The sequence below is a fragment of the Periplaneta americana genome, chromosome 17 (assembly GCF_040183065.1).
Source record: "Periplaneta americana isolate PAMFEO1 chromosome 17, P.americana_PAMFEO1_priV1, whole genome shotgun sequence".
Classification (NCBI taxonomy): Eukaryota; Metazoa; Arthropoda; class Insecta; order Blattodea; family Blattidae; genus Periplaneta; species Periplaneta americana.
In genome coordinates this window covers 3,595,595-3,616,398 of record NC_091133.1, presented here as the reverse complement: position 1 = coordinate 3,616,398, position 20,804 = coordinate 3,595,595, and the positions used below count along the sequence as shown (strand labels likewise).

The 20,804-nt window shown below is 36.4% G+C and overlaps 1 protein-coding gene and 1 long non-coding RNA gene across 4 annotated transcripts in view; both read right to left on the bottom strand.

Moving 5' to 3' along the window:
* Positions 1-1,714: 1,714 nt before the first annotated feature.
* On the bottom strand, positions 1,715-3,514 carry LOC138693188 (uncharacterized). The gene is made up of 4 exons (XR_011330238.1): positions 2,460-3,514; positions 2,262-2,366; positions 2,118-2,174; positions 1,715-2,033 (listed from the first exon to the last, which is right to left on the bottom strand). It is a non-coding gene; the product is annotated as an uncharacterized lncRNA (long non-coding RNA).
* Positions 3,515-3,524: 10 nt separating this feature from the next.
* The window catches only part of LOC138693183 (zinc finger protein 235-like), a 35,606-nt gene continuing 18,326 nt past the window's right edge, over positions 3,525-20,804 (bottom strand). The window contains exons 3-6 of one of the 3 annotated variants that reach the window (XM_069816914.1): positions 12,623-12,763; positions 10,539-10,676; positions 9,682-9,755; positions 3,525-5,769 (exon numbers count right to left, since the gene is read on the bottom strand). In XM_069816914.1, coding sequence (XP_069673015.1) covers positions 4,632-5,769; positions 9,682-9,755; positions 10,539-10,676; positions 12,623-12,730 — 1,458 coding nt within the window. In that variant the 5' untranslated portion in view covers positions 12,731-12,763 and the 3' untranslated portion in view covers positions 3,525-4,631. Of the gene's footprint in view, positions 5,770-9,681; positions 9,756-10,538; positions 10,677-12,622; positions 12,764-15,585; positions 18,459-20,804 lie in introns of those variants that run through there. The other 2 variants (XM_069816916.1, XM_069816915.1) reach the window with 2 other exon arrangements.

Genomic DNA, 20,804 nt, shown 5'->3' with positions numbered 1-20,804 from the left:
TGATTGTAATAGAACTGATTTTAATATATTTTATAATAGTTTGAATGATCTTCTGGAATCAACTTTTAAAATTGATAGAAATATTAATATTGTATTAGGTGGGAATTTTAATATTGATTTTCTTTGCACTGATAATCAGGATGCTAAAGATATCATTAATTTATTTATAAGTTTTGGGGTTAGACGTACTATTCTTGAACCAACTCGCCTTGGTAATAATGTAAATATAGGTACATGTATAGATAATGTTGTTACCAATGTTGATAATAATCTTTGTACAGCAGGTGTTGTTCCTACTATATTCTCTGATCATGAGGCGATATGCTTTAAAATAAATAGTACTCATAAAATTTTACCTGATAATACTATAATGTATTAAAATACTGTACGTGTTTTTAATGACTTAAGTATATCTTATTTTATTTATTTACTTATGAATTTAAAATGGTTTAATATATATACATTGGATAATGTTAATGATAAAGTTAATTATTATCTTTCACTTTTCATTGATGTAATAAACAAAATTCTATTCCATCAATAAATGTTAGCTCTAACAAAGAGTTAAACTCTGTGTTAAATTAACATCCCATCTCCCTTACGTTAAAGGCTTAACAATTGTTAAACAGTTGAAAATGGCGGACGTAAATAATGCTTTTGATGTGGAATTGCTGTATTTAGACCATCTGAATGCCGTTCCTAATAGGGAAAGAGCTTTAAGACGAAATGATTTTGAAAATTTGCGAGAAGAAGAATTTTTGAAGAGATATAGATTGTCCAAAACTGTCGTCGGTAAAGTTGTGGAAGAAATACAAGAGAGGTTAGAATACCCGAACAACAGAAACATACCTCTATCACCAATGCAGCAGGTACTGATAACTTTGAGGTTTTATGCCACTGGATCCTTTCATTTAATGGTTGGAGATAATGCTGGAATTTCAAAATCTACAGTAAGTAGAATTGTTAGTAAAGTTTCTGCAGCAATAGCATCAATGAGAAGAAGGTACGTAACATTCCCCTCAGTACAAGAACGCCCGAGTATTGTACAACAGTTTTATGATATGTACAATTTTCCTGGTATTGTGGGTGCAATAGACTGTACGCACATAAAGATTCAGCCACCTGGAGGCAATAGGGCAGAAATATATCGGAATCGAAAAGGTTACTTTTCTGTTAATGTCCAGGTCATCAGTGATGCCAACCTCCTAATTAGGGATATAGTAGCTAGATGGCCTGGATCAGTACACGACAGCACAATATTCAGCAACTCGCATATCAGAGCTCAATTTGAAATGGGAGCAATTGATGAGGGTATCCTTTTAGGTGACAGTGGATAACCTTTAAGAAAATATCTACTAACACCATACCTTCATCCCGAAACAAGACCCCAGCACAATTATAATGCAGCACACATTAGGACACGAAACTGTGTAGAGAGGATGATAGGTGTATGGAAGAGACGTTTTCCGGTTCTCAGCTTCGGGCTACGAACTAAACAACAAACAACCTTGACGATAATTGTGGCTTCAGCAGTGTTGCACAACATTGCAGTGGAGACAAAGGATCAACTTCCTCCAGAAGATTTGACACTGCATCAGTACATCACAGAAAGAAGAAGGAATGGGCACATCAGAAACCAGAATCTTGCTCCTATTCACATGGAAAATGAACAAACTGCAGCAGCTTACAGGAACGCATTTGCACAACACTTCGCTTGTAAGTACTACAAACGTTTTATTTTTAAACTTGTTACCTATACTACATGAAACACGCTTAAACTATACATTTCTACCAAACTTCTACAAACAAAATACACTGCAACTAACTTATTCATCCTCAACACGCTTTCTTTTTTCTTTATAGTACATTAATTTTTCTCTAAATGCTTCTTGTTTTATTTTCACAGTTTCCATTTTCATTTTCAGCAGTTGTTGCTCCTGGTTATATTTCTGTTGGATGAAATACATTTCTTTTTCACAGAGAGTTGTCCTGCTCTCGGCAAGTGCAGCAATGTTGTTACGACAAAGGTTGGCCTGGAAACAAAATCAACAGTGAAAATGTTGGCACTCCTGGGGACTTTTATTATAACCCTCAACGTGACCAGCTGTGATACTGACCTAGGTGACGCGAGTCTGCTGCTTGTTACAGTTTTCTGTTCCTGTTAAAGCTTCAGCCTGGAAGTACAAACCCCGTTTATTAAACTTTCATTCTTAATTTAAAAAATAACAAACCTAAAAACTTAATAGAAGTGTCGTACTCACAACTGGAGTGACAAGAAGAGATGTGTTAGACGCAGGGCCTGGTGTACCCATTTCAAGTGATGCTGTGTTGTCCTCAATTGATAACTGTTTTGTGTTTACATTCTCCTACAACAACAATAATACAAATTATAGTTTACAATTTGTCTTGATATAATATAAATTTAAAAGTATATATAGGTAATGAAAGTGATTTATCACCTCGTGTACTACTGCTATGACTTCAATATCGCAAGATCTTGCTTCCTGTTCGGTTGTAATTATTTCAGCGTCACCTAAAAATAAAATAAAATTGTTATTAAATACAAACGAATTTCATTTGAATGAATAGATGATGCTAATATAATGCAACTGGTACTTACCATAGTATTCTGAATGACAGTCGAAGGGGTTGCTGTTAGGGTCTATTTGGTCCTCAATGAGGGACAGAACACTTTCATCAATTTTAGTTGTACATTGACCACCACCTGTTTTATACCTTTCTACCCGTTCGTCACTCCTTGTTTTCTTAGCTGATCTTTTTAAGTTAACATAAAATTGTCGCAGTTATTTTGTTGTTCTTGATGTCACACGCCCATTCGAATTATATTCGTCTCTTAGTTTGTCCCACGTTTCGTCCTTCTCTTTTATTTTCAACCCATCGGTTTTCTTGCACTCTAGAATTTCTTTATTCTTGTTTACTACTTCTATCAACAACTCTTTCTCAAAAGAAGAAAAATTTTTATGTTAATAATCTTCCCGACTATATTCGGAATGGATGTTCTGATTCTTTTATGTTTGCTGATGATTTAGCCGTTAATACTATTCATAAAAATAGTGACATATTGTCTATGGAACTGCTAATGTATCAAGTAGGGTTGTTGATTGGTGTAGTGCGAATAACCTTATGATTAATTGTAACAAAACTGTTAAATTAAACTTTGGTATTAATCGTCTTACTACTGTTAGGTTTCTGGGCATCATTCTTGAACCTAGAATGGGATGGAAAAACTCATGTTGACTATGTTCCTAAGAAATTAAGTAAAGGCCTATATATGTAATATTTGTTAAGGAATAATTTACCTAAACAGTTATTGTTTACAATATTTCATAGCCATATAGAAAGTCATTTAAATTATGGTATTATTTTTGGGGTCACCATACTTCTGCTCAAGCTCTCTTCATATTACAAAAGAAAGTTTGAAGATTAATATATGGAGTATTAAATACGACTCATTGTAAACCTCTTTTTATAAGGTCACAAATCTTGACATTGCCGTCTATATATGTATAGGCCTGTCTTGTTTACATTCGAAATGACATTAATAATTACATAGCATGTATTCCGTTCATAAATATTCTACAAGAAATAATACAAATTTATATATTGACAAATGTAAATACAGTATTACTCATAATAGTTTTCTATTCTTTGCTTTTAAATTATTTAGTAGTCTACTTGTTGATATAAGGAATCTTCCATTCCAAGTGTTTAGGAAACGAATTAGGACTATATTATTGGCAAATCCATTGTATAATGTCGATGAATTTTTTAATATTCATGTATCTTAATTTGTATCCATTGTATATCATCATGTATTTTAAATTGTATATGACGATGCCATACATGTTCCACATGTTTTTGCAAAATAAACCATCCATCCATCAAGTACAACTTGAAACAATGCCTAATAACCAAATCAAGAATAGTACAACACAGCTTTGAATCCGGACACAAAATAAAGTGGGAAAATACTTCAAACCTACAACTGAGTATTCTCTGACACACAGAAAATACAAGGAAGCCGCTCATATGAGTTTTTCGGACAGTGCCATTAGTCAACCTAGTCTAATTCTTGCGGATATTTGGTTACCCATAGTTGAACAAGACATCAGAAATATTCAATACAAGGGGAAGAATGCCACGTAGGCCACCTGGGGTCATCTCCACCATTAGACAACGCAGCAGTGGCAGCAGTAGTTTTAATCCGGTCCTTGTTACTAGTTTTTTTTCTTTTTTACCTTCTTTTATTTTTTATCGAAGTATCATAACACTTGTTCAAATTTATTTTAGTTCCCCGCCCTCCTCCTTTTGTGTGTGATTCATCAATTTTTAGCCACTTCACGCCCATCTTCTTTATTCCGTTTGGTTTTGGTGCCAACATACTGCTAATGACTTCGGGTCTTTCTTAAATATAATCTCTACCGAAGCCAGGAATCGACGATCAGTCATACAGAATAGCTGTACGTAACGATCCCAACAGTAGGTTTTTTTCTTCTCTCCTTCCACCCGAAGACGAAGGGAGAACCACCCCTCGAAACGTTGTCTTGATTTTTTTATTGTGACAACCAGCAATGGAAAAAGTCCAAACCCCTCACCTAAGCATTATCACATTAGTAAGTGTTCTCCCCGATATGCAGGCGTTGATGGGCTTTAAGGTGACAAGATTGCGAGAAACGTTTACTACAACCTTGACATTTAAAAGGTTTGTCGCCACAATGCATACGTTTATGTACTTTTAAGCCGCACGACTTCGAGAAACACTTACCACAAACATCACACTTGAAAGGTTTCTCGCCAGAGTGAACACGCATATGGTTTTTAAGGTCATCCGTCTTAAAATATTTACCACAAACATCACATTTAAAAGGTCTCTCGCCTGTGTGCCGCCGTTCGTGGATTCTTAGCATACTTGAATACAAGAAACTCATACCACAAACAACACACTTGAAAGGTTTGTCGCCTGTGTGCAGACGTTCATGCCTTCTTAGGGTACCCAAATCTGAGTAACACGCACTACAAACATCACACTTGAAAGGTTTCTCGCCAGTGTGCACACGCACATGGCGTTTAAGGTCACACGCCTTCCAGTAACATTTACCACAAACATCACATTTGAAAGGTCTCTCGCCTCTGCGCCGCCGTTCGTGGATACTTAGCATATTTGAATACATGAAACACTTACCACAAACATCACATTTGAAAGGTTTGTCGCCTGTGTGCAGACGTTCATGCCTTCTTAGGGTTCTCAAATTTGAGTAACACACACTACAAACATCACACTTGTAAGGTTTCTCGCCAGTATATACTCGCACATGGCATTTAAGGTTGCCAATCTTCGAGAAACATTTTCCATAAACATCACATTTGAAAGGTCTCTCGCCTGTGTGCCGCCATTCGTGGCTTCCTAACATACTTAAATACAAGAAACACTTACCACAAAAATCACATTTGAAAGGCTTCTCCGCGGCGTGCAGACTTTCATGAGTTTTTAGACTATTCGAGTTTGAAAAGCACTTAGCACCAACTTCGCATTTGAAAGGTTTCTTGCCTACGTCCATAGATGAATGACTGCTCACATTTTTTGCAGTCGAGGCACATATTTTAGACAATTCTAATTCCAACTGCTTCTCATCTTCAAGAGTCCGCACAGGTTTTCCCCAGGAACCCGATTTCCTAGGAATCTCCTTCTCTTCAAAAGGAATGATGGCGAATTCTGTTGATACAGTCCTCTCATTCCTAGCTGCAATCCTGAAGTAAATATACTATCAGTCTATAAAATAGTCACAAGTATACAATCCATTATTGAATAGTCAAATCGAAATAAACCTATTTCATGAGGAGGCACATTACGATTAGAGATACATGCTTGTAATTGATTTATGAGTGATGGTGCAAGTCTCAAAACTAACTAAACACTTTGGACTTCTTCTGTACAATAAATTTTATAAGGATTACACCACGTTAGTCAACTCTCAGTTAGATTTCATTTTTAATGAGCCTCTCTGTCCACAGTCACCTGACTTTCTTTAATCTTTTTCGACTCGAGCATGCTATTTTATGCGATTGTTTCGAAATTTGAGATTACACATGTGCTATACCTTTTTCTCTCTTTTATTCTTGTGATGTCTAAAATCTTTATAGTTATTAAGTATGTCACTTTAAAATTACAGAAATCTGCAGTGGAACATTGCTGATTCGATTTCGCGGTAAGTATCATCATCAGAAAATTCGACTGGTATCATCTCTAACTTGGTATTTATTGTCTTGCGAACTTTAACTACTTACAATTAAATTCATTTTTATATTTTGTGTAGAACTACTATCAAGAGTACTACCTAAAGACACATGTAGTAAATTGGAATTATGTCTTCGCCATTTTGTCCCGTATGCAGTCTTTAGGAAGAAGTACATTAGAATCATTTACAGCATTATCTAGGGCTTTCCTAAACCAGCGACGCTATCGAGTTCTGTTACGTGCTGTTCTTCAATTTCGTTCCAGGACACCACGTGTTCAAACCTTGCCTCCTTTGATATGCTTCTCCTACTTGCAGTCTTATGCTAGACGTCATAGGGAAGTACAAATTTAATGCAATGCATTACTCGACCTCTTTCTAAAGAATAAAGAGCATTGAACGCTTCATCACAATATCCTCAATTACTTCCATTTTTACTTCTTATTTTAAATAATAATGTAACAACTTGTTGTGGAAATAATATCAATGTTCGACAGTACATATATGTGTAATCAGCTCTTACCCTTCCATGAAACTTAACATATCTTAACTTAAGAGTCGACTGACATATTAAATTATGTTCAGTTTTAAGGACTGCAGCTGCTAACGTAATATTACCTGGTAAAGAGAATGTTATACCTAAAAATAATAGTTAAATTTGAAGCTTCTGCAGCAAGTGCTTCAAGTAAGAAGAATCAACTTTTGTAATACAACAAAATGTGTTTCAACATCGTAAGTACGCATTGGATTTCAAATAGATAATTAATTAAATAAAAGCTTAGGAAAAAACTAAATTTCTTCGTTGTCCTGTTTGTACATGTATTTACGTACCAGTATATTGGTCTTTCTTCCAGTGTTTCATGACGTAATAATTCAACTACAATACATACTATTTTCGCCTAGAAGAATATGATAAATGATTTAACGTGAAGTACTGCTAATTTATAAAAAAATAGTCATAAAATCATAACTAAAGCGTTGGGCCGCGTAATGGTCTATGTTACAATGTGCTAACTGTGCAAGAGACATAAATATGTTACATCGTAATTCCGCTCATAAATTTACTATTCAACGGGAACATAGATTAATATTCCATGAATATGTTTTCTACACTAAGCAAGGTACACGAATGTATATTACTTATGGACATATTATACATCGCAGAAGTTTAACAACAGATTTATTTCCACAAAAATGCTACTGGGGAATATAATCAATAAAGAGTTTTAAACAATCACAATATTACAAAACAAACTAATTCAATAAAAAGGTTAAAGTACGAAGAATTCGATTATGACATTAAGTTTTAAATGTTATATATTAATATGAATTAACACCATGATATTTATTATATTTACACTCAATATCATATTATGAATAAACATACAATATTGATCAAATAATAGCAGTGATACTAGAAAATAACTGCAGTATTACACTGTAGGGACACCATTAAATTAATGAAAGTTGTAACAATAAGAATAAAGAAAATTAAATACCACAGTTGAGAAATTGTTAGGAGATGGAGTTTGAATCCCTGTCCCGAATATTCAGTACCCGTCCCAACAGATGACGACATCACCAGTAGGTAAAATGTAAATTAAAATACAAGTAATAAAATAATGAAAAATAACAGAGGAAATTCCATTATTTTGAGAATCTTTCACAGTAACTTGCGACCTTGTCTTCCTTGTACACTCAACACCACTATTTCTTAGTGAATTTTATGTCACACAAAAAGAAAAAATTGTTTTATTTATCGACGCTCGCATCTGCTGAAGTTAAATCAGCGTCGACAGTATCCCGCAGGAGTTCTTTTACATGCCAGTAAACCTACGGAAGTGATCGTGTTGCATTTAAGCACTTTAAATGCCATCGACCTGGCCCGGGATCGAAACCGCAACTTCACGAATTGAGTGCCAGTGCTGTACCAACTACCCCAACCAGGCCGATTTTGGTGACACATTTTCCACTTACTAATATTAATTTTGCTGGATCTGTTTTATTTGTTTAGATTTATTTAGCTGGTCAATATCTAGCGTAGAAACCATCATTGCCTTACAGTCGTCCATTAGTTACAATAGATCAACCGAAACCTGATTCACAGAATGCAAGTACCCAGTATTCGTAAAGAGAACAAACTCCTGTGCAATAACTCCCGATATGATGTAAACAACTGGATACGCTAGAAGTGACTAGTGACATACACCGTTGTTCCAACCAACACATTCGTGGTAGAAACTCGAGTAGAAGCGCCTGTGATACAGATATTGCTAAATAAATTTGCGACAGCTGTGTAAAACTATTCTATTAAAAACTCAATTTTTGAAAATTGTAACATAGATCGTTATTCAGCTCAATGCTTTAATTTGATTTCACACATATTTCAATTTTTAAATAATGTCTATGTCTTACTTGTCTGTCTTTTGTAGAATTTTTCTAAATTCGTTACAGATTTTAAGTGCTGATTAATATTGTGCATGACGTATCTCAGGTACTATTAATATAAATTGTTTCATTTATATGATTGTGATGTCACTACAACTACAATACTTCACTTGCAGTAACACTTTTGTGCCTGAGAGCTGAGTAGACATACAGTTATATGCAGTCTCTTACAGAGAAGCATGCAGCTATCTTGTAACTTGAAAATCATAAGTTGCTATGCTCATTTCGAGAAATCACTATTCTAAACTCAGTATGTGTGCGAAACACTGGACAGCACGGGAGTTAATGGCATTATTGCTAGGAAGTCTGCATTAATAACAACACCAACAAGTGTCTAGTGTGAGTGGGATAGAAGGACTATGTCTACGCAGTGGAGGGGGAAACAGTGGCCAAACAGAAAGAAATCAGAACCTGGTGAAACATTGTTGAAGATCACTGTATGTATCATTGTAGTTGTAATTATGGAGGTGTGAAAGTCAAAGACTGATGCCCCTAACTCCACCAGGATGCATGAACGAACGAACAAACAGATAAATAAATGAATAAATAAGTAAAACACGCAAATTAATATTACATAATGGCTTCCTAAACGTGATGAGCGGATTGCAGAAAAACTATTGGAATGAACTCAAAATGGCAGTACATAATTTCCTTGGGAATTACAAAGACTTCAATTATAAGAAACTGTAGAAATTCAGTTGAAGAGTTTCAATTCCCTACGCTGCAATATGAATGTAAGCTTGTCCATCTAAACTATTTTGTTGAAAATCTAAGCTCTTTTAATGAAAAATACGAAGAAAGGTTTGAACAGTACTTATAGAAACGAGACATGAAGGGAAGTTGAGTGTGTTTGTGATAACTGATTTTTGCTGGATCATTCAGACAGACAGTTCTTCTGAAGCTGCTTCTGGACAGTCAAGAAAACGGACACTTCAAACACAACGAACTCTCTACTTGAAGAATCGCACACCACACTCACCTTTCGGCGAAAACCTTGTTGTTCCCTGCCGCCACTTCCACCCTTGGCTCCTCATTGAAGGCACTGTGCACTTCCTACAAATACAGAGCAAATCAAACAAATAGATAGCTCAATTTACATTAACAAAAGCGCATCGATTATAGATCCACACAACTACATATAAGTCGCAATAGGCCTAGTAGAATTTTAGCCAATAAAGGACAAATCTTGGGGAAGATATTTCATGGGGCACAGCTTTTTGTTGTAGAAGAACGTTTTTCAAAGTGTGGCACACTAAAGGTGTACGAGTAGTTTAAAATGCTGTGGCACACTCATATAATCTGTTGTTACCAAGCACGAGGGGAATTTCGAGGGTTTTAGGAAGAAATGAGTATACTATAAAATACAAATAACAGAGATATACCTGTATGCATTAAAATATTGAATAAACCATTTTCAATTTCACATGAATATTATTTCATTTTTTTTGAATTGGGATATTTATGATGCCGTATCAACATTTCAGGTTATTTAGCGTCTGAATGAGATGAAGGTGACAATGCCAGTGAAATGAGTCCGGAGTCCAGCACCAAAAGTTACCATGCATTTGCTCGTATTGTGTTGAAGGAAAACCCCGGAGAAAAACCTAACTTGCCCCGACTGGGATTCGAACCCGGGCCACCTGATTTCGAGGCCACACGCGCTGATCGATACTCCATAGGTGTGGACTGAATTTTATTATTTATGAGTCAACATATTGGGGGATTTTAATATGATGAATGGAAAAATAGGCACATGTTGCAAAGGACGTTGAGAAGAGAAACAAAATACAAAATAAACACTGGAAGAACACGTTGCATTCCTTGTTCTCCACTCACCTCAGGTTCATGTTTCAACACTGGGAACGAAATTGGCACCGGATCATCCTCAAATTTTATCTCAGATGCGAGATCTTGGGTCTTGTCCTCATATTCCTCCTTTATACCAGTCACATGCTGATCCCCTAGATTCCATTCCTGCGGTACAGAGAGATATCTTAAATGAAAAATTTATCACAGCATGTTAGAACGCGACCTATATTGTTATAAGCTGCTCCCTATGTGTTCACATGCCTCAGGGTGATCACAACCTATAGCACGTGCTTTACCCCATGACAAATAGGGTTAGGATTCAAATAAAAATGTATACAATCCATGCAAAAACATATTTCATGTGCAGTTTCAATAAATTAAGAGTCTTTACTTGATTTATTTAACGACACTGCAACAACTACTAGTTTATATAGCATTGATGGGATTGGTGATAGCGAGAGGGTATCTGGCGACTTGAGGCCGAGGATTAGCCACAGATTACGTAACATTCACATTATGGTAGAGGAAAACCTCGGAAAAACCCAACTAAGTAATCGAATCCGAAAGGAACCGCAACTCGGGATTGGCAGGCAAGCACCTAGCCGACTGAACCACACTAGTGTCTTGAATAACAGAGCTAAGGCCAGTAGGCCTTCTCTTCCACCCAGCCAGACTCTAAATCTAATTGATTATAATTGGTTTATAGTGACGGTGACATAAGAACAGTTCCTGAACAGCAAATATTGCCGTCATGTCAGTGTTGCCAACTGTTACCAGATATCACACTATCTTGTGTATTAAATGAATTATATACTTACCACACTTTATGCTGGAAGGTTATTCTAAATAATTCAATAATACGTAACATATTTACATAAGAAAACTGTACGGGGAAAGGGATCAACATGTCAAATATTTTGTCTAGCAATACGAAATTCATTGGTTTGACTCCCAAGACCTAACCTAAAAAATTATTTTGTTTGACCACATGAAGTTATTAGTATTAACTCAGAAAACTTACATGACTATAGTCTTGAATTATAACCACAACGCAATACATAAAATAACTATAAGGTTATGTATTAATATTAATATTGATATTGCTTAATCAATAGTACGTTCAAATTTCACTAGCTTCCAGTAACCGGCTCAGAAATCTAGTACAATTTTAATTTCATGGTACTCTAGTAGCGACAAATATTGTCGATATTTGTCTCAGTTGCCAACATTCCGGTTACAAAATCACTACCATTTGTAGTATCTGTCACTATCGAAATTCGAAACGAAGTAGGCAAAAGAAAATTCAACATGCAAACTAGAAAATCACCACAATCCACTAGCATATGTAGTAATGGGGGAAAAATGGTTAGGTTTCACCCTGATGGTATAAAGCATCCGAACAATCTGGGCCATCGTTTCCACAACCCCTTCTCTGTTTCGATACTTAAAGACGTCGTAACAATAATTATTTAGGGTACTGATAATGTTAACAGCGGTGGCCACTACCTGCCACCTAGAGGCAAAATAACTTTTTTCATTACTCGCACATAAGCGTTGATTGAGCAGGCACTGTTAGCACCCATAAAATGCGATCCAGCATGCAGTGGTTTAAACCCATTGTTCAATGTGTATCAAAGTAATTGTTAGATCAACAACAAGAGAATAAAAAAATCGTAAACTTAAAAAGAAGTCTGTTCCTAGGCACAATTATCTCTGTGTATTCGAGATAATTCTGTCTTCAATAGCAGAAATAAATATTTTAGAATAATAATAATAATAATAATAATAATAATAATAATAATAATAATAAATAGTCTTGTTATTATTATTATTATTATTATTTTTATTTCAATTTTAAAATGAATCCCTACAGTTTAAGTAGTAAAAGTTGTGGAAAAGTTAATTACAATAAATATTATTATTATTATTATTATTATTATTATTATTATTGTTATTGTTATTATTTCAATTTTGAAATGAATGCCTACAGTTTAAGTTGTAAAATTTATGGCAACGTTCGAATAGGTAATACGATTTTAGACTGGTAATAGGTCTGACATACTTACAAGTGCATTACTCATATATGTGTATATTGATAGAGAACCACTTACATCATCTTCAGTTTTCACCATAGGAAGGACAAGAGGCACTGGTGTGGTGTCTTCAACCTTTATCTCTGATTTGAAATCGTAACTCTGGTCCCCGCATTCTGTCTTCATGTTCGTCACTAGCAGATGCGATAAATTCCCTTCCTAAAGGACAATAAAACACCGTGAATAATTTTATTAGTTATTTTAAAGATGATTTGATGAGTAACAGCCGCCAATCTGGTTGTGCATGGCAGTCATTCCTAATGTGAATTATAGTGTGCACGTCAGTAACAGAAGCAGATCTCAAATCAATGTAGTTTCAAGTGTTTCCACATATTTAATTAAAGTTGTAGGACATCAAAAAGCATCTGGCCTGAATACAATTATCTGTTAGGAATAATAACGCAAAACAAAACCTCTCTCACATGATATCCAATGATCAACTAAGTTTCAAACGGACGTATCTAACAGAATAGCAGTTGATCAGTTCCATACGGTTTTGGGACGGATCAAGTTAATATTTACACTGTGTAACAATGATTTTGTTTAAGTTAATTTTCTTGCTGTTTCTAATTCAGTATGTTGCAAAACACAAGAAAACATCAATTTCCCATGTGTGAAATTGTTTTTAGAGATAAGGCATTGATTTTCTTAATTTCAAGAAAATATCTTCCTTTTGTACAATATAAGTGAGTTTACAATAATAGTTTTTTCTACATTAAGGCAGAAAACATATACAGGGGCTGAGCAAATGTGCAGAAGTTATGGAAGGACAGTACAATAAAACACTTATACGTCTTAAAAATGCATACACAGAGTGTCTAAAGATGTATTTTTTTCCTACTCTCCCTTTTGTAGGTTAAAACACTTAACACATCATAAAAAGATATTCACAGTGTCTAAAAATGTTTTTTTTTCCTACTTTTTCTCTTGTAGCTTACATAAGAATCTGATCAACCCCAGATGTAGTCGCCCACTATACTGTACGTGGTAGTCTGTCTCTTTTCTAACAGTTGTAGGTCTTGATGGAATCTTTCGCCCTAATCCTCTCCATGTCTGACTTGAAAACATCTAGATGCGACTGGAGGACATGTAACTTGAGTGACTTGCTGCAACCCGTTGCATTGTAATTCTTCAGAAGACCCTGCACCATCTCCCTGTAATTGTCCACTGTGCGATTACCCAGGAAACCTTTCACTATATCACGGAAGGTTTTCCAGCTTCCCCTTTGTATAGGTAGACGTTTTACAATGAATTCATCATCGTGAAGTAATTTCTTCACCAGGGTACCCACAAAAATTTCCTCCCTTGACCTTCACCTCTGAGAGTTTGGGGAAGACAGTTTGCAGATACTTGAAGACATATGAATTTGTATCTAATGCGTTTACAAATTGCTTGATGAGGCCAACCTTAATGTGGAGCGGAGGCATCAGAATCTTGTTTTCCTTCACTGAGAGTTCCCACCTGTTTTTCTCATCAACCACAATCTCCGTCTTCAGTGGCCATCCACTGGTCTGAGAATGCCTGGCTATATCCCTGCTAGCCTACAGTCTGAGAAAACAGGGATATTTTGTGCATCCACTTTGTTGTTCCATCAAAGACGCAATCTTTTTTAAGGCACTAATACATTTCACTGTTGTTCTGCACAGTTAACCATCTGCAGAAGCTGCTGGACATTGGAGTAATCTTCTTTAAGATGGGCTGAATGAGCAATTGGAATTGAGGGACACTTGTTGCCATTGTGGAGGAGGACAGCTTTCAGACTCTTGCACGAACTGTGAATGAAGAGCTGCCAGTCCTTTGGATCATAGGGAAAGCTATTTCTTTAACAGGTCCCCCACATTGTGGCAATAACACAGTTTGTCAGCGAGAGTGAAGTATTGCGAGAACGTTTGGTGACACTTCCTCTTGTCCGGATACCTTGCAGCTCCAGTCCAGAATGTTCCACTACTTTTAATCTTGATGTTAAAAGTTCTGCACAGGATTTTATTAATCCTAAGTCCCTGATTAAGTCGTTTAACTCCTTTTGAGTGGGAAAGTGAGGTGTAGCCTCTGCATCCTCTGAGAAGTCCTCTTCCTCGCTGACACGATTCACTATAGGAAAAGTCAGACTACTGCCGTCCTGGAGGAGGAGAAACCAGACGCTCCTCGTTGTGTGCAATAGGCCTAAGTGATGATGGTAGGCCCGGATATTCCAACACATTTTTTCGTTTCTGTGATGGGATAAGTCAACAACACAGAAATAGCAGGTATGCAGGTGATCTGCTGGTTCAAACCAGTATACCAAACTTCATTCTTCTGCTCTATCCTCTGTACCAGGCCTCGACAATGAATCTACGGCTCCTACACACAACATGTGGTGCCCAACTTTGTCTTGGTCACCCATAGGTACGCCGCAATATGACTTGTAGGCTGAGCGGAGTTGTTGGCATACTTGATTCTGTTCTTCAGCACTATGGAGGTCAGGAAGACTCGCACACGTAACAAAACCAGTCTGGATCATGCTTACAATCACGGGGAGACACCATCATTAATCAACCTTGTGTGTAATGCAGTAAATTACATTAACTCTATAAATATAAGTTGAATATTACAAAAATACAGAAGACGTGCTAAGCAAATATTACGTGAACTATTAAATTACATAATTGACCACTAGGAACAGAGAAACGATTACAAGAAGGTAGGAGTACCCAATTTATTTTATTTGTGATCTAATTTATCCAATAAATGCATAAAATTTACTTAAACAAACCAAAAGTTTTGTTTTTTTGGTAATTTCCTAGAAGACGGGCAAAATCCAACATGGCTGACGAAAACTACCAAAACGTTCTGCCAACTATGAAGTTCAAATGTCACCAAACATTACAAAATCAAAGATGGAAAATCATACATATATTCATATTTTTAAGGAAGAAAAAGCCCTTCGAAAAATGAAAATATGTTTAATTTTTCATTTTTGATTTTTATGGTGTTTGGTGGCATTTGCACTTCAAAGTTGGTAGTACTTTTCTGGCAGTTTTCGTCCGCACTTTACCCCCACAAATCACTAAAACACAAAACAAAACAATAATTTATCACCTAATCAAACAAAATTCAATCCTCATTGACGTCTTCAAAGACAACCACTTCACTTGCATTATGACACAGGCTTCAAGGCAATCTAAACTTAAAGCATGCAGCCAACAAAGAACTAAACCACCACTTTGTCGTACAGTCAACTTCACATAACTAAACCATGTATTTACACAAAATGAAATTCTCTTTGAACTCTTATTACACCTTAACTTGTACGGAAAATTCAATGAACAATTCCTTGGAATCACAGGAACAGTTTTCTTGTCAACAATCGACACAATTTTTATTCACCAGCGAAAGAACTGAATCAAAATCGACATAAAATTTAATACTCTGTTCTATGTTCACACATCTTTCACAGATATCATAAAATGACAAACTTTCAATAGCTTTACCCATCAGGCACAATATAACACCACTCACGTCAAACAACCAAGAACAACTTACTGACGTCATTATCCATTCAAAATTAACGAAAATTCTAGAACACATGATGACAACTATAACCAATCAAATCGAAAGAAAATCATAAAATGACAAACTTCCAATAGCTTTAGTCAGCAAAACAGTATAATACCACTCACGTCAAACAACCAAGAACAATTGACAACGTCATTACCCATTCAAAATTAACGAAAATTCTACAACAAATGACAACTATAACCAATCAAATTGAAACATCATCAATGCGACACCTAGTATAAAAACCTAGAACTAACATATAAAAGTTACTAAAAATCACTAACATTTAACTCTAAAGTAAAAAAGTTGGTAATACTTAGTACATCCAACCAGGTGCCCGTCTTCTATGAAATTACCGTTTTTTTTTTTTTCACAGTGTTATTATGGCTCTGCATTACTCGATCATGATGCAGGCTGAACCGCGGTTACAGACACTAGCTGAACTTCGTGTGAAAGGTTCGTCCAATGGGATGAGTAGAATCAACGCACACTTCACAAAGCCAGACCAATTCATGACGCCATATAAATCACAGCAACAGCAAGGAATTTATTCAATTGATTATAAAGTGTGAAATGTATGCTTTTCTCTACTGTCCGATAAACACACAAACAAGATACACAGTAAAGCTTTTCTATTTACCTCCGAAGATGCCTCATTCTCTTCTATTTTTAATCCATTCCAGGCTATGATTCAAAACTGTATGGCCAAGCATGGGGATCAAACGGACCGTGACAGAAGGGACTATGACAAAGAATTTGTAATGTATAACTAGAGTCACCAACGGCGCTAGTTTCGCGTACAAAATTGAACCGCTGTTCGGGTCTCATTAAAGGGAGTTGATGCTTCGCCAGGAGTGCAAGCAGTTCTTGCTTATTCAGGAGTACGAATAAACAGGGTCGTCTCGTCCATAAGAGCTGCGGAGCTGCAGCAGCCCCTGCTCTGACAGGAAAATAAAAATATATATTTTAATTTTTAGAAGACTTGTTACATCTTTTATTGGTAAATTGCTTTATATTTGATCTGGCCGGGAAAATGTACTAATATCTTGTGCATAATCTTTTTGCGCGTCGACTGTATTGGAATTGACACTACATTCAAAGTCGTCCTGGGATCTGCAGGGTGGTCAGCTCATAGAGAGTGTGTCTTGCTTGGTCAGGGGGTAGAGAGGTGGAGGGAAGCAGAGGAAAACTGCACCCCCGTATGCATGCGTTTATGGGCTTTTAATTCACCCGACTGCGAGTAACACTTTATATAAAAATCACACTTGAATGGTTTCGCGCCAGAGTGCAAAAGTTCATTACCATTCTGGTAAAGCTACTGCGAGAAACATTTACGATAAACATCACATTAGAAATGTTTGTCTCCAGTAAGCATGCATTCTTGGTCTTTTAGTTATCCTGACTGCGAGTAACACCACAAAAATCACGTTATAAAGGTTTCTCTCTAGTATGCATGTGTCCATGGGTGTTTAGGTGACCCGATTGCGAGTAGCACTTACCACAAACATCACATTTAAAAGGTTTCTCGCCAGAGTGCATACGTTTATGTGCTGTTAAGTTACCCGAGTGCGAGAAACACTTACTACAAATATCACATTTGAAAGGTTTCTGGCCAGTGTGAACTCGTTCATGGCCTTTTAGGTCACTCGACTGTGAGAAACACTTACCACAATGAGCACATTTGAAAGGTTTCTCGCCAGAGTGCACACGTTCATGAGCTTTCAGGTCACATGACTGCAAAAAACCCTTACCACAAACATGGCATTTGAAAGGTTTCTCGCCAGAGTGCACACGTTCATGGGGTTGTAGGTGACCTGCTTGGGAGTAGCATTTACCACAAACATCACATTTAAAAGGTTTCTCGCCAGAGTGCACACGTCCATGGGTTTTTAGGTTACCCGCCCGCGAGAAATACTTACCACACACATTGCACTTGAAAGGTTTCTCGCCAGAGTGCACGCGTACATGGGCCCATACGCCACCAGACTGCGGGAAATACTTCCCACAAATATCACACTTGAAACGCTTCTTCCCTGTGTGCGGACTTTCATGAGTTTTTAGACTTTTCGAGTTTGAAAAATTCTTAGCACAAGCTTTGCTTTTGAAAGGTTTCTTGCCTACGTCCATAGATGAATGACTGTTCAGATTTTTTGCAGTCGAGGAACATATTTTAGACAATTGTAATTCCAACTGATTCTCATCTTCACGAGTCCGCACAGGTTTTCCCGAGGAACCAGACTTCCTAGGACTCTCGTTTTCTTCAAGAGGAAGACTAGCCAATTCTGTTGGTACAGTCCCCTCATTCCTAGCTGCAATCCTGAAGTAAATATACTATCAGTCTATAAAATAGTCACAAGTATACAATCCATTAGTGAATAGTCAAATCAAAACAAACCTATTTCATGAGGAGGTAAATTACGATTAGAGATACAAGTTTGTAATTGATTTATGAGTAATGGTGCAAGTATCAAAACCGACTAAACTATTTGGACTTCTTCTGTATAATAAATTTTATAAGGATTACACCACGTCAGTCAACTCTCAGTTAGCTTTCATTTAGGTTTTCCTACCACTGGGATATAACTTAGTCATGTATATTATAACTGTAGTCATTTGAATATTTTTTCAGTTCAGGCTGTATACTGTCAATGAAATACGTGATATGAAGTAACTACGGAGTAATGAGTCGCTGACGACTGAATGTTGCCATTCTTGCACCACGGGAGCAACCTGAGGCCGAAACGGATGAGGACTCTGAAAAAAGTGATGATAAAGTGGAAAATGATCCTGTTCAGAGAGTGACGCCCAATATGATTCCGATTCTGATAACGAAAGTAATGCACCACCACCAGAATTGGGGAAAATATTTCGGCATTCAAAATTTCATACCCTCCCAACCAAATGGATTATTTCAAGGAAACGCTAAAAGCACCGTTGGATGCATTCCAGCTAATGTATCCGACGGAGTTCTAGACTTGATAATGGACCAAAGTAGTAACTACTGCATTCAGAAAAATCCATCTACTGACTCTACAACAAAAGAGAATATTGTAGTTTTTCTTGGCATTCTTTTGATTTCTGACTACAATATACATCCACATAGGCGACTTTCTTGGAGTACATTACAAGATTTACATAACATTTTTATTTCTGATTCAATGAGGTGGAATACTTTTGACCAGAGACCTGCAAGAGAGCGATGCTTAACGATATCTGAGATCGGTTTTACCGAATGCTCTTCGTGTGTAATCGCTCGAGCTCGGGTTTGCCCTCCACTCGCTCGAGATCGCCCGGGGCATCGCTCCCCTGTCAGAACGAGCGCTCGCTTCAACCACTGTAAGCGAAGCAGTATGCTACAGTACTACGTAGTACAGCACTGGTAAAAATAGAATGAATTCATTCGAATTATTTGATTATCAAAACCATTCGAAATAATAGAAATATTCACAATATCACTCGATTATTCATTAACTTTGCTTACCACCACAACAAGCCATATGAAGTTATACAAAATATGTACTCGCATAACAGAATATGTTCCATTTTATGATAATGATAAGAGCTTCGAGTTCAGAATCATATGACGCAACAATAGAATGATAAGCTTTGAATGTTCTGTGTGAGTGTTGCGTACTGACTCTTCTAATAGCCCCAGAATTTGACCCTGATCTTCATTAAATTAAACACCTGACCTACATGGCGATAAGAAAAAAGAGCGCTGATCTCAGACTATAGACCTACGCATAGAATGAGTAATCAACATACTGCAATTTTATTGAACAATTCAGTCCTGCATTCGAATGATTTCATCCTACAATGGAATAATCATTATAGAAATCATTCGATTGTTCTCAACAATTATATATATTTAGTGGAAATTTAATTAATTACACATTTTTCTTTGTTTAGATTGAAATAGCCTGAAATGATTTTCTGTATAAATATATTTCATTCCTACTTAGTTTAACAATTAATCGTGATAATTACTGTAAATGCAAATGATGTGTTTGGTTATATTACTATAAAACGTATATAAAACAGACAAATTACAATTTAATACTTGATAACTAAAAATGTCTATCGATGTATGAAATGCAAATAATAAATTAGTAGCGATATATTTTGTTTCATCTCGGACGTAGTATGAACTTTACTCATACTAACTTGGGAATATTTTTATTTTTTATTTTAGTAGGTTATTTTTCGACGCTTAGGTTATATAGCATCTGAATGAAATGAAGGTGATAATGGCAGTGAAATGAGTCCGGGGTCCAGCACCGAAAGTTACCCAGCATTTGCTCGTATTGGGTTGAGGGAAAACCCCCGAAAAAACGTCAACCAGGTAACTTGCCCCGACCAGGATTCGAACCCGGGCCACCTGGTGTGGACAATCCTATATACTTTAAGGTATTCTTATCCCTTACTTCTCTGAATTTAGTCCAAGCAGAGCTAGTAACTGCTTTCCCTTTTTTCCAATACTCTGACTCTGCTGATTTAATTTCACTTTCGGTATATACTTTCGACATCGTGTCTTCTAATCTTTTACCATCAACAGAAACGGTGTCCGAGCATCTGCTTGAGATCGACGTCGATACTATTGAATCATCTTCAACATTCGTTTTGATGAAACGTACTGATTAGACAAGCCTACAATTCACCTACT